This window comes from Eucalyptus grandis, chromosome 8, assembly GCF_016545825.1.
Source record: "Eucalyptus grandis isolate ANBG69807.140 chromosome 8, ASM1654582v1, whole genome shotgun sequence".
In the NCBI taxonomy this organism is placed as follows: Eukaryota; Viridiplantae; Streptophyta; class Magnoliopsida; order Myrtales; family Myrtaceae; genus Eucalyptus; species Eucalyptus grandis.
This window is the reverse complement of record NC_052619.1, coordinates 36,584,322-36,600,796: the sequence shown is the minus strand read 5'-3', so window position 1 is coordinate 36,600,796 and position 16,475 is coordinate 36,584,322. Positions and strand designations below refer to the sequence as shown.

General features: G+C 41.5%; 1 protein-coding gene and 1 long non-coding RNA gene across 2 annotated transcripts; one reads left to right on the top strand and one right to left on the bottom strand.

Annotated features, from left to right (window-relative positions):
• Nucleotides 1–7,721: 7,721 nt before the first annotated feature.
• Nucleotides 7,722–8,759, bottom strand: LOC104417081 (UDP-glycosyltransferase 83A1). The gene is made up of 2 exons (XM_010028402.3): nucleotides 8,244–8,759; nucleotides 7,722–8,056 (listed from the first exon to the last, which is right to left on the bottom strand). The coding sequence occupies exons 1-2, from the start codon at nucleotides 8,734–8,736 to the stop codon at nucleotides 7,755–7,757; spliced, it is 795 nt and encodes a 264-aa protein (XP_010026704.3). The 5' UTR covers nucleotides 8,737–8,759; the 3' UTR covers nucleotides 7,722–7,754.
• On the top strand, nucleotides 7,858–8,973 carry LOC120287121. Its single transcript, XR_005545644.1, has 2 exons — nucleotides 7,858–7,986; nucleotides 8,275–8,973. It is a non-coding gene; the product is annotated as an uncharacterized LOC120287121 (long non-coding RNA).
• The last annotated feature ends 7,502 nt before the right edge of the window (nucleotides 8,974–16,475 follow it).

The window sequence follows — 16,475 nt, the reverse complement described above, 5'->3', positions numbered from 1 at the left end:
GTATGAAGGAGGTTGTCTTGATGCCTATGTGCATCAATACTGGCCATCATTCCTTTATTTTGGAAGACAAGTAGAAGGCCGATCCCCATTTGGATATGGAGTTCCATCAGAATTACAGATGCTCGTGTCATGGGCCAGCTATTCCTTGGGTGTGGGGTAGCTTGTATGGTGCCCAGTGAGCCAAGAATAGCAAACCAGCCTTCCTTCTATACTTGTTTATAAGAATGGTATGACGAAAAACATATTCGTATCAGATTATATCACAACAAGCTTAGTTCAGGTACTAGTCCATTGAGTGAGGCACACAAAACGCTTTAGGCACAATAACTAGTTTCAGCCTATCATGACCTTATCAAGAGAATAGCATTAGTTTTTGACTCGTTTATATATGGAAGGTCAACCCCGCCTTTAGAGTTCCAAAGAGATATAACAATTTTATACTAGAACTCCTAGCACCAATCGTCCTAACGTCATTTCCATAGACCAATTATATTCATTCCTTCTTCATCACTCACTTTTCACTCGATAATTTTAAGCTCCACTCACGAGGAGACATGAGTACCGGATAATCACGTATTGTGACATTTCTTTCTATGTTTATTGGCTGAGACCCTTTTTGCGAGTCATCAACGCACTATTTCTGAGGGGAATGTGAGGATGCTAGAGAACATTAACGCACTCTCTAAATGTGTTTGGGGGCGCAGCTGGCTTTTCTTCTTTTCTCTCTAGGATGCACCACGTGGCAACATCATTATGATGCTGATTGTTCTATAGTCTTTGGCAGTTTCTCTTTATTTGGTCAGTTGAGTAACTGCCGAGCTTTGTTCCAAAGCCACAGCTTGATGGCAAAACTTTCCCTCGGTTCACGAGTTATCCCCATCCAGTTTGCTTCTGTCTTCGAGGCCCATTTGCAGTTGGGGTTGATTACTCTCAAGCATGTAAGTTTGTTTGGTCTTTTATTTTCCTTTTAACATCGTATTTGTTTGGATGCTTGTCGTCTCATCCCTTTCCTACAGGTCTGCCGGCCTCCATCCAATGTTGTGGAGGAGACCCATAATGATGATTTGCGATGATTGAGCACGATGAGGGTCGCTTCCGGAGGGTTATATTCCAGTGAAATACTCATGAGCGAGTGCTACCTTTCTACCAGAGGAGATGCGTCACGGGTTCTTGTTGCCCCTCCTAGAGATACTTTCGTGGACAAAAGGTCCCCCTCCACCAAAGCTTTTGGTTGGCATTCCTGGTCTCTTAAGATTTTGAGGGCATAGATTATGCAGTTTGCTTTAGATAGCTCCCTATCATATTCATGATGGCTAGGGTGTTGAAATAGTTTTTTAAAATGAAAAAAGAAAAAATGTGATTATTGGATATGAAAAGTAGTGATTGTGGACATGAAGAGAAGTGATGATTGATCATGAAAGATGCTAACGGTGGGATAAAGTACCTATTCTCGATAGACGTGTTGCTTGGTTGTCTATAAATACAACCAAATCATACATTATTCAACATAACTGTTCAATAACAACAACCTTCTCTTCTTCATTACTCTCTTTTCTTCACAAAATTCCTTTTTTTACACAAAAGTTTAACAAATATTTAAGGTAAAATTCCAAGAGAGAAATTGAGTAATTGCTAAGTTCATTTCTATGTGGCTTTGATGTATATATTGAAGGTATATTTGTTTTAAAATTAGCAACAACAGCAATGGGGGTAAATAATTCCTTGAGATATATATCATCATCATGCATCAAAGAACTATGTACTACCGCTCCATCTTTATGAACAATCATAAATCCCAACATAGGGGAAGATGCAGCAGGTTGGGCTATCAGGGTACATCTTTTGAGGCTAAGAAGCCTGTGGACCATCGTTTGATCACTATGTGAAGGCACATAATATGGAATTGATTAAGCGCCAGTTAACTAAGCAAAAGGCTGTGCTGATCGCCAAGTTGATTGGATACGCAACTTAGGAGATGTTTGAGCCCGTCTTTTTTTTTTTTTTTTTTTGGTCGAAGAGCCCGTCGTTTGATTCCTGCTTCTTCCTTGCCTTTCTCTGGTGGGGATGCTTCCTGTCCCAGTCGTTTCCAGATTTCATGGTGCTGGTCCTTCTGACTTAGCTGGAGCTGGCAATTCTCTTGTGGTGGGTATTGGCGCTTGGATTTCAGCCGGTGTGGCGTTCTCTAGATGGTAATAGCAGAGTGATAGCATTTCCTCTTTTTTTTTCGCCAGAAAGAATTCATTTTAAAAAAGAACCGTTAGGAGAGTTGATATGGCGCTTTTGCTGATGCTGCATTGATGGTCGGGCGCCAATTCAGAGATCTAACAGCTAGCTAACGATATTAGTGCCAAATCGGCAATTTCCATCCGGTAATCTTGTGAGACCTCACATCGAGCCAAACTGAGATTGAGGTACTTGATGGAAAAAGATAAAGCTTGGTTCCTGCGGTGTCAATGATCACGAGTCACGTGTATTAGAACTCACTATCAGAATTTCTTCCACTTTCCTGTTCCGGAATCCATTGATGAAACTGCTTTTATGAGCCTTAACCTACCCATTTACTTATCCTGAATTGCGAATTAAGTCGACATCAATCATTACCGACAAAACCAAGAACTTTGTCATGATTCGCTTGTACTTAACTGAGAACTGTTGGAGATATGCTAGGATCGGACTTGAAATCATGATCGGATTGAGAAGGTTGTGATGATATCAATCCAGGATTGCGGGCGATTATAATTGATAGATTATAAGGAAAATTCCAAAAAGGGACCCAAAGTACTATCTTTTTTCTCAAATAAGGGTTCGAAGTGAACCTTGTTTCAAATAATAACCTAAAGTGCCATCATTTTCTCAAATAAGGGTCTAAAGTGGATGTTATTTCAAATGAGGACCTAAAGTGATTATATTTATTTCAAATAAGAGCCTAAAATAACTATGTCCGTTTCAAATAAGGACCCGTCTTTCTAACAATCAAGGGTATTTTCGTTATTTGTCATTTTTTTCTTTTTCTTTTTCTTTTTCCATTTTTTTGGTTGGTTTTTCTTCCTCTTTGCTGGTGGCCAGCCAGCCATTGGCAATGCCCACAAAGGGCTGGGCGAGGGATGGCCTCACTTGGGTATGGCGATGTGGCATCCTGGAATTTCATAAAAATCCCTAAATATGCCATGAGCCATGGATAGGCGATAGAAGTACCGCTATTGTATTTTGTAGCCTCCTAGTCCATGAGTTGCGATGAGATGTATGGCCAAGTCTTTAATGGATGAATTTTGGGAAATGAAGTTTTATCTTTGGCCATGTGTGTGTGATAAATTGGAACTTACGGAATTATAATTTCAAGTGTATAGTTATCTTAATTTGTAATTTAGTACTTCAATTTAATAGGAATTTAAGTAGTTTTAAAAGGGTTGATCTTAGGCTAATTAAGCTTGGGTCTTAAGCCCAAGAGGGATAGGCCTAAAATGGGCCAAGCTGGCCGGCCCAATAGAAGCCCACGGAGGGCTGTCGCCGGCCCAAGTGAGGCCCAAGAAGGGGAGTGGCCGGCCCATTGCATGGGCCTTGCCAAGTGGCAAGGAGGTCTTCATGCATTGGCCATTGGAAGTGGCAAGTAATCATTGCCAATGATGGAGATTTGGGGGAATAAAAGGGAGAGGAGGAGAGAGAGTAGCCGGTTGGTTCCGTCCAAGCCAAAGAGAGAGAGAGAGAGAGAGAGAGAGAGAGAGAGAGAGAGAAGGGCGCCGAGAGGAGAGGAACCGAGGAGGAGGAGGAGCCGTCGCCGCCCGTTTGCCGCCCGTTCGCCGCCGTGTGCTCGTCGCTAGCTCGGTTTAGAGGCAAGTTAGGATCCTCTTACTACTCTTGCATGTGTGTGTTGCATGTATGTTTGGAGTAGTGTCGAATTTTGGGTGATTAGGAGGGAGAAACCGAAGCTAGAATGACTTGTTCTTGAGTGATGTTGCTGTTTTCGCATGAACCGCCTGAGCCAGAATCTTGTGAGAGCTTGTATGCATGTTTTGAGTTCGATTTTGACTTTGATTCCTTCATGAAAGTTGTAGAAAACATCTTAAAATACAACATACTAAAATTTGGTGCAAAATTGTGGATATTTAAGGGGTCAAACTCTCATCCTACGGAGACACTAGATCTGGAACTGTTTTGCTGATCTTGTGGTAGATTTGTGGTTGCATGTTGATTTTCATCAAGAATCTCCCTTCGACTTCTTCATGAAACTTGTAGAGAACATTTTAAAGACTAACATAATCAAATTTGAAGTAAAATGAACGAGTATAGCCTAGTGAATCGACTTACTCTTGAAGACGGTAAATCTGGAGACGTGGTACTGGACACCCGAGACTTCATGGACCCATATGGTGACTGTTCTTTAGAAATTTGACTTAGCTCCCTTCATGAAAGTTGTAGGGGACCTCTTGAAGTAAAATATATCCAAATTTCAGAGGAAACGAAGAAGAATAAGTGGGTAAAAACTCGGTATTTCGGAGATGACTACACTGGACGTTTCGGTATGAGAACCAGAAGCTTCGGACGACTATAGGAAATTATCTAAAACTAATATGGCCTAGAAGTCTTCATGAAAAATCTACTTTATTGTCTTAAATATAACCTGGTAAAATTTCATAATTTTCGGAGGTCGTTCGGGTATTTTAATCGAATTATTTCAAAAACTGCACATTCTGTTTTTATCCGAAATTGCATACTGTATTTGTGTGAATTATAATTTTTGTGTGGAATTCTATTGGCCATGTATTTTTCATGAAATCATTATCCTATTGTCTTGTCTATCACTTGCCTTAATTTCATGATTTTTGAGAATCATATGGATATTTAATTTAAATATTTTCAAAAATGGTACAAGTTGGAATTTAAATAAATTTCAAAAAGGCATGATAAATGGACTATTCTAAATTGTACGAATGCCATAAATTTTATTTTTATGAATGATTGCGTATTGTTGCATGTATGATGATGACTGATGATGCACGTATAGATCGAAGGATGAAAGTGATTTTGTTTGCCATTACATCATGTGCCATGCTGAGTTGAGACCTAAATTGGTAAACATGAACAATGATAAATGAGGAAATTGTTTGTGGCGGATGATAATGCCCCGGGAGTATCAGGATGCTCGGGATGGGGGGTGCCGGATGCCCGGAATGTATAGAGATACATGGCCAGATGGCCTCGGGAGTTTCGAGATGCCTGGAATGGTTGGGTGCTAGAAGCCTCGAAGGTCTTTGCCCGAGGGGATGCCTCGTGATGCCAGTTGGGATGCGAGATGCCCGGAATGTGGGGTGCCGGATGTCCGGTGGCCTTAAATGGCTGAATGCCGGAGGTTTTTCTTGCGATGCCGGATGGGGTGCGAGTGTAAAGTATGGGATGAAATTGATGATCCCGAGTAAAAGTGATGTGGTGATCGAATTAAAAGTTAAAAGTGGAAATTGAATCATGCATATATGATATGATAAGATGATGATCACCTATGGCATGATGACACATATGATATGATATGATGATGATTACCTATGGCATGATAATATGCATATATGATATGATATGATGATGATCACATATGGCATGATGACTTTCATATATGATATGATGATGATCACCTGTGGCATGATGACATGTATGTGTTCTGATTGTGATGAAGATGTATGATGGTATATGTATGGCTTCGAGGTAAGTATGCTTGGATGCATGAGTGACATGTATGATGTTGTGATTGTATTGTATGATGCATTGAGTGGTTATTGGATCATTTACCTGCTGAGTGGTTGTACTCACCCCTTTGGGGACCAATATTTCAGATTAGAAAGATGCCGCTTCCTACCGTCATGCGAGGTACCTTCTATGGCCTCCCATCGGATCTAGAAGTAGAATGTACGGAGATCGACTGCGTCACTGTTCCTGGATTGACTTTTGTGCGAGTGCGGGTGCTGGTTATGTACGATGTGGGCCTGGCTGGGGCCCAATCATCTAGGAGTTCCTGTCAGTTCATGTTCGCCGAGATAGAGTGTTTAGGGGGATGTTGCCGCCACCACCACCTGACGCGCCAGGATGGGTGTGATGGTTGCGTGAGAGGTAGAGAGCCGGAGTTTCTTTTTGGGAGTAGCCGCCGCTATTAGATGGAGGACGTCATGTGATTACTTTAGGGGTCGTAGTATCTTTTTGGGATGTGGCCAAGTGTAGCTGGGAATCTTGGCTTTCTTTTGTTGTATTGACCCGTGAAAAATCCATCGTGAAAATATGTAAATAAAAGTGGCATGGCTTTATCTTTTCTATGGTACTTAGTGGTGTGCAATTGTATCATGGTTTTTTAGGGAGAGATGGTGATATTATATTTTGCTTCCGCTAATGAGTCGCGCTGGGACCGTTTTCAAAAATAAAAATAAAAATAAGTGTGTCTATGATTTACGACACTTCTTCTAAGAGATGTAGCTAATGTTCAATTAGGTGTAATGTCAGGTGCCTGTGGCGACCCTAAGTGGTTCGGGGTGTCACAGGCGACCCTTGCTTAGGGGCCATCCATGAGGTCGGCCCTTACTTGGGATCGACGAGGGTTGACCTCGTGGATGGCCCCTGGGTGAGGGTCACCACGCTCAAGCGAGGTCGTCCCTCACTTGTGGCCAGCGTGGGTGGCCCTTGCTGGCGAGGGTGACCCTCGCTTAGCCCTTTGTGGGCATCATCGGTGGTCGATCAACCACCGGTGAAAAGGAAGAAGAAGAACTAGAAAAAAAAAAAAAAGGTGAAATGCAAAATGACAAAAATACCCTTGATCGGTTGGAAAATTTTGCTAGTCGGCAATCCGCGAGGTCGGATCCTTATTTGAAACAACCAAAGTCACTTTAGACCCTTATTCGAAACAACTAAGGTTACTTTAGATCCTTATTTGAAACAAAGTCCACTCCGAGCCCTTATTTGAGAAAACAATAATACTTTGGGTTCTTATTTGAAATTTTCCCCATATTATATCAATCTAAGATTGGATTTGATTCAATGTGTCTTCATTTATTTTTTCCACAGTTAGACATTCATTGTACTATAAATAGGAGCTTGTACAATGTAAAACATACGACTGAATATACAAAAATTATAAGTCCTTCCTCACCTTCTTGGCCTATTCCTCAAACTCTAACAAGAACCAGAAGATCAGCTATCTTGAGGACAACAATTTGAAGAAGAGTGAAACAGGGTTCTATCGCAAGCACTGTAACAGGAGCCAAAAAAAAAAAAACAACCCTCAAGCCTTTATGAGTTCAATGAAGCTCTCTAGATTCTTCAAAGATGACCTTCCTTCACTCACACTCTTCCTAGCCATCTCCTTCATCCTCTGACAATTTGCCTTTATCTCATCACTCCCAATAACTGCTAGTATCTTTGTCCTCACTTCATGCCTAGTTATCACTCCATTTTCATCGCCATCCACTCCTAGACCCACCCTCCACACATCACATATGAAGCTCCTGTTCAGCCGCTGATCTGCAAAGTAGGGCCTGCATAGAAGTGGGACCCTATTGCTCAGGCCTTCCAGTGTAGAATTCCACCCACAGTGAGTGAAGAAGCATGCCACCGAAGGGTGTGCTAGGACCTCCTCTTGTGGTGCCCACTGGATCACCTTCCCATGATTCCTCACCCTTTGGAGGAACGTGTCGTGGAACTTGTTGACTGGCGCATCAGTCATGTCTGGGCGTATGACCCACAGGAACGGTCGGCCGATCTGCTCGAGGCCGTGGGCAAGCTCATAGAATTGTTCCGGGCTCGTTCCAGAGGCTTCCTCTGCGATGGAGTAATCGGGTGCTCGCTAATAATGGACCAACTGGGAGAACTCCGGGAATAATTCCACAAGCCGATGCCTCAAGTTCATGGAACGAATTGCAAAGATATGAGGTTGAATATGTGCTGTGATGGACGATGGTCGACGCCCAGTTGAATAATACTTTCTGCACCGTCGGGTCTTCAGGGAAAGTCCAGGTGAGGTCATCGCTCTTATACGAGGGAAGGTCCTTCGATATTGAGATCGCATCATTCTTCAGAGCAATGCCTGCATGAATTTTTTAGGCGAAATTAGATTATCTTTTAGACTACCTGTTCCTACAAGCACATAAGCTAATTGCATGATTCTTTAATGTGCCCCCTGCCAATAAAGCAATCGAGAGAGAGAGAGAGAGTACAGATGTTAAGGCCTCTCTAGATTTGACTGTTCATGGGTTCTGGCTCTGGGTCCTTACCCTCGTTGTCTATGACTCCACCCTCAATCAGCTTTCGAATATGAAGTGTCAAGGCCAGAGACGAAACTGAGGCGGGCCAAAATCCGGCTCGCTTGATACCCATCCTTTCGGCAACTTCCAGTGCCCATCCGGCAGTAAGGTCTGCAATTACAAAGTTGATCTGCTCATCTTCATTGCCCTTTGACTGCTGCTTCACTTTCTCAATGAACTCCTGCAAATAACCTGGCATCACTCTTGATATGCTCTCCAGCAGCTTCACCCAGTCCTTGCGCTCCTCGTCAGTCTCGAGCCCATCTGGAAATGCAACGAAATCAATCGGATTCAATCCATCATCTAGCTGGTTTGCGGCCATCACTTGCGTATGAACAGACTCGGTGTTCACAACGGTAACCTTGATGCCATGATCAGCAATACAGTGGGACAGTTTCAGGAGAGGAGTGACATGACCTTGTGCAGGAAATGGTATACATAGGACATGTTTTAGCTCTGCCATTGTTGACAACAAATGAGGGACAGTTCCTTCGCACGCTTTCTACTGGCTTCTTAAAGCTCAGATTCGACTGTAGGGACTTTGGTACTAGGCTTTCTGTAGATTTATCTTTGTCCGTCTAACACAAAGAACAGAAGCTGCGGCGGCAACAAGGATTAAAAACAACTGCCAGCGATTTCTCTACGGCAGGTTTGTTTTTTTCACGTCTGCATTTTGTTATCAACAAATTGACTCTCTCCAGTTTTGGGTTGATGCAAAGTTGTCTACGGCAAACGTGTTGATGCAAAGTTGTCTACGGCCGGTTTGTTTTTAAGCTTTAGGCAAAACTAATGCAATCCAGAAGGCAGCAGAAAACTACTTGTAGATGGAGACACGTGCATCGCTCCGAAATGTTCTTTTATTTAATTTTTCTTCGTTTTTTCCAATGATTTTCGTTCTTTTCCAAATTTTTATCTTTTAAAATTTGAAAACATTTAATATTATAATTACCCCATCAGCAGTTAACGACCACGCCAACATTTCCCTCTGTATTTTTAATGAAATTACCAACTCGAACCTATAGTTTACGAACCCAATTGCAAAAACAGAAAAAAATATTTGAGGGACCTAATTAAACATTGTGTGACAGTTCAGTAACTCTCGATACCTTTATCTTTTGTGTGTGTGTGTGCGTGCATATAATAAGGCTCGTCAATCAACTTATAAAAGGTCAACGACCCATAAAATGCACGACATTATCAAGAACAATTTCAGCAATTACATTTTTCATTAAAATTATGCTTTACACATTGAAATATATATATATATATATATATATATATATATATTAAATTGCACTCATAAGATATTAATAACACTTCATTGATAACTTGGCACGGGAGGACACTAAGTGCCATAACTTCAAAATGGTACACTTAAGTGCCAATTTCGAAATTAAATAGAACACTTAAGTGCCACTCCGGCGAAAATCCGGCCAAATGGCTTACTAGAGGTAACTTTCCGGCAAGTTTGGTCCAAAACGGCGTCGTTTTGCACGCGACGTGGCGGAGAAAATAAAAAAAAACGACGTAATTTCGTGTCCGACGTGTAAATAATAATATAAAAATTAATTAAATTATATTTAAACTTAATTTTATTTAAAATATTCAAAAAAATTATAAAAAATTAAGAAAAATTTAAAAAAATTAAGAAAAATTAAAAAAATTAAAAATTAAGAAAATTTAAAAAATTTAAAAAATTTAAAAAAAGATTTAAAAAAGGGGGAGGGGGGCGGTTGAACGGGCGGCCGAGGGCCGATCCCTCGCCGCCGCCGCCCTCCCGCCGTTGTCGGGAAGGGTCGGCGACGGAGGGGGAGGGTCGGCCGTGGTCGGTCGCCCCCCTTGGCGGCCGACGGCGAGGGCCGCGAGCCCTCAATGGATCGCGATGAGGGCCGCGACCCTCGCCCCGCATCCGGCGAGGGCTCGCAGCCCGCCGCCGGGCCAGCCTCGTCGCCAAGGCTCGGCGACCCCGGCCGACCCTCCCCACTCCGTCGCCGCCCTTCCCACGGCGGCGAGGAGGCGGCGAGGGCCCACAAGCCCTCGCCGATCCGGGCAGGCCGCAACCCTTGCCCCGGATCTCGAGGGAGCGTTCGCATGGGGCGAGGGGTCACGGGTCTCGCCGCCTCCCCACCTTCACCGGGAAGGGCCGGCGATGGAGTGGGGAGGGTCGGCCGGGGTCGTTGGGCCCCGGCCGGGGGCGGCCGGCGGCAAGGGCCCGTGAGCCCTCGCCCGGATCTGGGGCGAGGTCGCAGCCTCGCCGTCGGTCGGCCGGGGGCCAAGGACCTCGGCCAACCCTCCCCCTTCGTCGCCCGCCGTTCTTGGCGACGACGGGAGGCGGCGGCGGCGAGGGCTCGGCCCTCGGCCGCCTCGTTCGACCTCCCCCTTTTTTAATTTTTAATTTCTTAATTTTTCTTAATTTTTTTAGTTTTTTTAATTTTTTTTAAATTTTTGAATAGTTTAAATAAATTTAAGTTTAAATCTAATTTAATTAATTTTTATATTATTATTTACACATCATACATGAAATAACGTCGTTTTGCATTTTCTCCACCACGTCGCATGCAAAACGACGCCGTTTTGGACCAAACTCACCGAAAATTACCACGTCAGCCATTTGGCCGGATTTTCGCCGGAGTGTCACTTAAGTATTCCATTTTACTCCATATTAGCACTTAAGTGTACCATTTCAAAGTTATAGCACTTAAGTGTCTCCTCCGTGCCAAGTTATGGCACTCGTGTCCCAACCTCCCGTGTGTGTGTGCGTGTGCATATAATAAGGCTTGTCAATCAACTTATAAAAGGTCAAGGACCCATAAAATGCACGACATTATCAAGAACAATTTCAGCAATTACATTTTTCATTAAAATTATGCTTTACACATTGAAATATATATATAATTGCATATATATATATATATATATATATATATATAATTGCACTGATAAGATATTAATAACACTTCATTGATAAGAAAATTTAAACTATTTTTGGCAAAAAAATTTCTTAAATACGTGCAAAAGAAAAGAAATAAGGAAAAGAAAGGACAAGCTTTTCAGCTAAGAGAAAAGAAAGGAAAGGAAAGAAAGAGAAAGAGAAAGGGGGAGAGGGAAGAGAGTAGTCGAATGGGGCCTTGGGAAAGGGGATTGCACGGAAGGGGAAAAGAAGAGGAAGGAGAAAGGAGTATGAGGGTCCCTCCTCTCATTTTCCACGGTCTTTTGTAAATTTCCACAAGAGTGTTAGTACTTTTTCCATGGAAAGATTCTTTCCTTTCATTGTTGAGAGGCCCACCCCATCTAGACACGCTTATCTCTTCCAAATGAGATGTAAAAGGTGGTGAAATCCTTTGTAATGCTGCTGAATCCGAATTTGAAGCTAATTCTCATAATTTTTTCCATGGAAATTTGCCCATCCATCACTATCAAGTGTCCTATTACTTGACACAAGTCTATCTCTTCCAAATGAGATTAAATTGAGGTGAAATTTTAAGCCTTAGGCCTTCCTACGAAATTACTTCATTTCTAGAAGCCTTTCCTCTTTTCATTTTACCATCTTACCACTTTAGTTAATAAGGTTAAGTCCCCATTTAAGTTCTTATAGCTTCTTTCCGAATGTCTCACATTAAAGGTCCAAAACCTATTTAAAATGTAGCATTTCCCTTATTCTTTTAATTTGCTATTCTTGCCCCTTTTTTTCCACTAATAATCCCCATCATTCATAAATTTTGAAAAGATGCAACAACATTCCCGGGATTAATTGTGACACGTGAAAGTTCACAATTTTTGAAATCAACATCATCTCCTCGGTTAATTTCAGTCAAATGTGATTTTAGCGCAACTTAAACTATCGGTTAGTTTTTGGGAATTTTTGTGCAAATGACCCATGGTAGATTATTCCAGAGCCACAATGTACATCTTCGACGCATTGGCAACTCTTGATTATCGTGAAAAATTTCGAGGTTTCAATTACGAGCACATGGTACCAAAACAACAGAAAAATTCGTTTAATGCCAATCAACGAGAATTTTGTAATTAGATGGAATCACCCAAGCCTAATTTTATCTCTATCGAATTGACCTATTTCTTGTCTCTAATAGATTTTCGACTGTGCCAAAATGATCCTTGTAGACTAACATGGTCAAGCAGTCGATTTCTAGTCGAATTCTTAAATCTGTTACATCAAAATCCTTTAATAACTTTCCTGACTAGTCTAATTATTTCATGAGTGATCAACTCAGAGAATAGCGCTATAAGCACGTCGACGAAAAGTTCGATTTATTTAATTGAAAACAAAAGTAGAAAATCAGACTATCACATATAGTATACCGACATACTCAATCAAAACTAATAAGGTATACTACTCTTTGCTAAGCTAACATATCGCCCATAGGCTAATATAGTATACCGGTATACTATTCTCTGCTAAGTTGACATATCGTCCGTAGACTGATATAGTATACCATCCCAATCATACAACAAATTCAATATTTTTATCATTCTCGCTAAAAATAGCCGTGTGTGGGTATAAGGTCAACCTTAACCAAAATATAATATTTTCATTTTTAAACATTCCACTAGTTTCAATAGTCCATAATATATTTTTGGCGTTGTAAACTGATATCTGGTGATTTTCTAATTAATTACTAAAATTAATTAATTTTGGGATAAAATACCCCAACCACAAATCACATCAAATTCTTAAAAACTAGCAAATCAATTAAATAAACGGAATGCACCACTATAATCAGCACAGACTTCCGGTCACCGACTATCCGGTCTAATTTCTGAAAATTAATTAATTAATTAAATAGTTACGAAAAATAATAATTTTGCCAATAAATAGACGTAGGCCCAGAAAAGCCTAATTGGAAGTTGAGACAAACTCGGAAAATTACCAAACCACTCTAGTTAAATACTAGAGCTTGTCTAAGCTCTAATTGCACTAACTATCCACCTAACATGCATTGATAATTAATTAAATTCATTAATCAAAACTAACTAACCACCTAATCCTAGCTTAGTCTAAACTAATCAACCCCTAAGCATACTTAATTTGTTAAGCGAGGAGTAGTGAGTTAAACTCACTTGTTCGACAAATGGCTTTAATCAAACTAATGAGGACAAGGCGAGGAATGATCTACTCCAAAGCAGGCCTAACTTTCGGGGCCGGGAAGCAGGCCAAAACGGCCAAAATAGTAGCCACGAGACCCACTTCTTTGATTGCTAATCGGAGTTGAGAACGATAGAGTCGGGGCTCGGTGAAACAGAAAATGGACCGAGCTGAGCTGAGGAGGCCAAACTGGGTCCAAGCAATGGCGGTGGAAGCTCTGGTGGTGGTCCCCAATGGCGGAGAAGAGCTGGACAACTTTGGCATGGGCCGAAGAAGCAGTCTGGATGGCGAAATAGGCGAGACGGGGCGGAGATGCGATTGAGGCAAACGATGGCGCGAACGGGGAGAGGATGGCGCTACTCGGGCTCCGACGGGTCTTGGCGGCTTTGGCGATGTCTCTTGGCTTGTTGGGGCATCAAACGACCAGGGAAGGAGGGGGAAATGGTCAACGGAGGCAAGGGGAAAGGGAGAGGGGCCGGTTTGGGCTGGTGGGACCTCTTGGTCTCCTCCTGTCCACTCTTATCCACTTGACAAGCCTTCCCCTTGCTTAGCTGGCCTACACGACCAAAATTCCATACCATTAGGCCCTTTTTAGAAGCTTGAAGTAGTTCAAAATGTTGGGTCCAAGGGGTGTTACGAATTTTCAAGGTTTTTCCCTCAATTGGACCTTAATTCCTCTTTGAATAAACACCAACCGGCCTCTATAAATTCAACCAACATTCCATCGATTCAATTGGTATTTTCCTTACCAATTGATCCTCTCGCATCCTAATTGTGCGATCAAAAATGGTCTTTGATATTTTCCCAATTGGACAAAAACCAATTGATTCCTCTTGCATCCAATTGATCCAATTGGACAAAAACAACCCTACCTCAACTTTTTCCCAAAAATTCTCGATTTATAGAAAAATCTTCTAATATTGAGTCGAGCTTCCTAAAATAACTTGTAACATGATAGAACTTTCAATTTTTGAAATCCGATTCAAATTCGAGGTTAATTTCAATCTAGTGCGTTTTTAACATGACCTAGGCAACCCAAATAGCTTTCAGAAAATTTTAATACAAATGACCCATGGTCGATTTTCTTCGAGCCACAATGAACCCACTCGATACATTGGCGACTCTCGATTGTTGTAAAAATCTCGTGAATTCAAATGCGGACACAAAGTACCAAAACGATAGAAAAATCAGTTTAGTGTCGGTGACGAGAATTTTCCAATTTTGTTGAGTCACCCACATTTAGCCACACATCTTACTCAAACTGACCTATCTCTAATCTCAAATCGATTTTTAATTGTGTCGTAATAGTCTCTAAAGATGAGCACGGTTGAGTAGCCGATTCCTAGTTGAATTCTTCATCTATTGCATTAAAATTCCTTAATAGTTTTCCTAAATAGTCTAGTTATCTCGAGAGTAATCAACTCTGAGAACAGCTTTATAGGTGCGTCGATGAAATGCTCGATTTATTTAATTGAAATCAAAACTAAAAATCTGGGATGTCACACTATTCCCTCCAGAATCTCAAAGGGACCGATGTACCTCGAGCTAAGCTTCCCTTTCTTGCCAAACCGCGAAGTACCCCTCATCGGTGACACCTTAAGGAAAACGTGCTCACCAACTCAGAATTCCAATGGTCTTTGACACTTGCCTGCATAGCTTTTCTGATGACTTTGAGTAGAGTTCAATATTTCTTGAATCACTACAACTACATCCATTAACTACTGAACTAACTCTAGGTTGGTGATCTTTCGCTCTCCAACTTCATCCTAACAAATTGGAGTTCTACACGCTTTGCCATATAACTCTTCAAACGGTGTCATCTAAATACTCTACGATAACGTCGTCATAAGGCGAAATCAACTAGATAAAGTTGTTCCTCCTAGCTTCCTTGAAGTCTAATACACAAGCTCTCGGATGTCTTTAAGGGTTTGAATCGTCCTCTTAAACTAGCCATCCGTCTGAGGATGATAGGTTGTATTGTACTACAGCTTTGTTTCCCAAGGCAGTTTGTAAACTTTTCCAGAATGCAGCTGTAAACTTCGGGTCTCGATCAGAAGTAATAATCATTAGCACTCCATACAATTGAACTATCTAACGCGCGTACAACTCATCATATCTGTCCAATACAAATTCCTTCCGTACGGCGATGAAGTGAGCAAATTTCATCAATCTATCAACCACAACCCATATGGAATTATTACCACTCTGACTCTTTGATAAACCCATCACAAAATCCATTGTGATGTGTTCCCATTTTCACTCGGGAATCTTGAGAGGTTGCAGAAGTCCTCCTAGTTTATAGTGCCATGCCTTCACTTGCAAACATATCAGACACTTGGCGACATGCTTGGCGATATCCGCCTTCATACCGGTTCACCAATAGTGTTGACGCAGATTCTGATACATCTTCATAATGCCTAGATGAATGTTGTAGCTGCTACGATGAGCTTCTGATAAAACCTCTTCCTTAATCGTCCACACAATTGTTTACGAAACTTCAGTGTTCCGTCTTTAGAAATTTGAAAGTCAGTTTTTCTCCTTTTTACATTTTCCTACATAATCTTCTAGATTTCAGGATCTATCAACTGCAACATCTTGATTCTTATCTGCACTTTCAGTTAAATTCTGAGGGTGGCCATAAGATTTGAAATGTAACCTACCTCAAATTTGAAAATCGAATCTCAAGCTCCCTTGAGTAAGATCCACTCGTTAATCACCATCTACACAATTGAAGACTTTCGACTCAACACTTTTGCAACCTTATTAGCTTTTCTAGGATGATACAAGATATTGCAGTCATAATCCTTAAGAAGTTCCATCCAACGACGTTGTCTCATGTTCAACTCATTCTGAGAGAATAAATACTTGAGACTCTATTGGTCTATGAAAATCTGGAACCTTTCTCCACACAAGTAATGTCTCCAAATCTTCAAAGTGAAGATAATCGCTATGAGTTCTAAGTCATGCGTTGGGTAATTCAACTCATGAGGTCTCAACGACGGGACGCGTATGCAACGACTCTGCCATGTTGCATTAACACGCAACCTAGTCCTCTGAATAACGCATCACTATAGATCTTGTATCCTTTAGGACCAGAA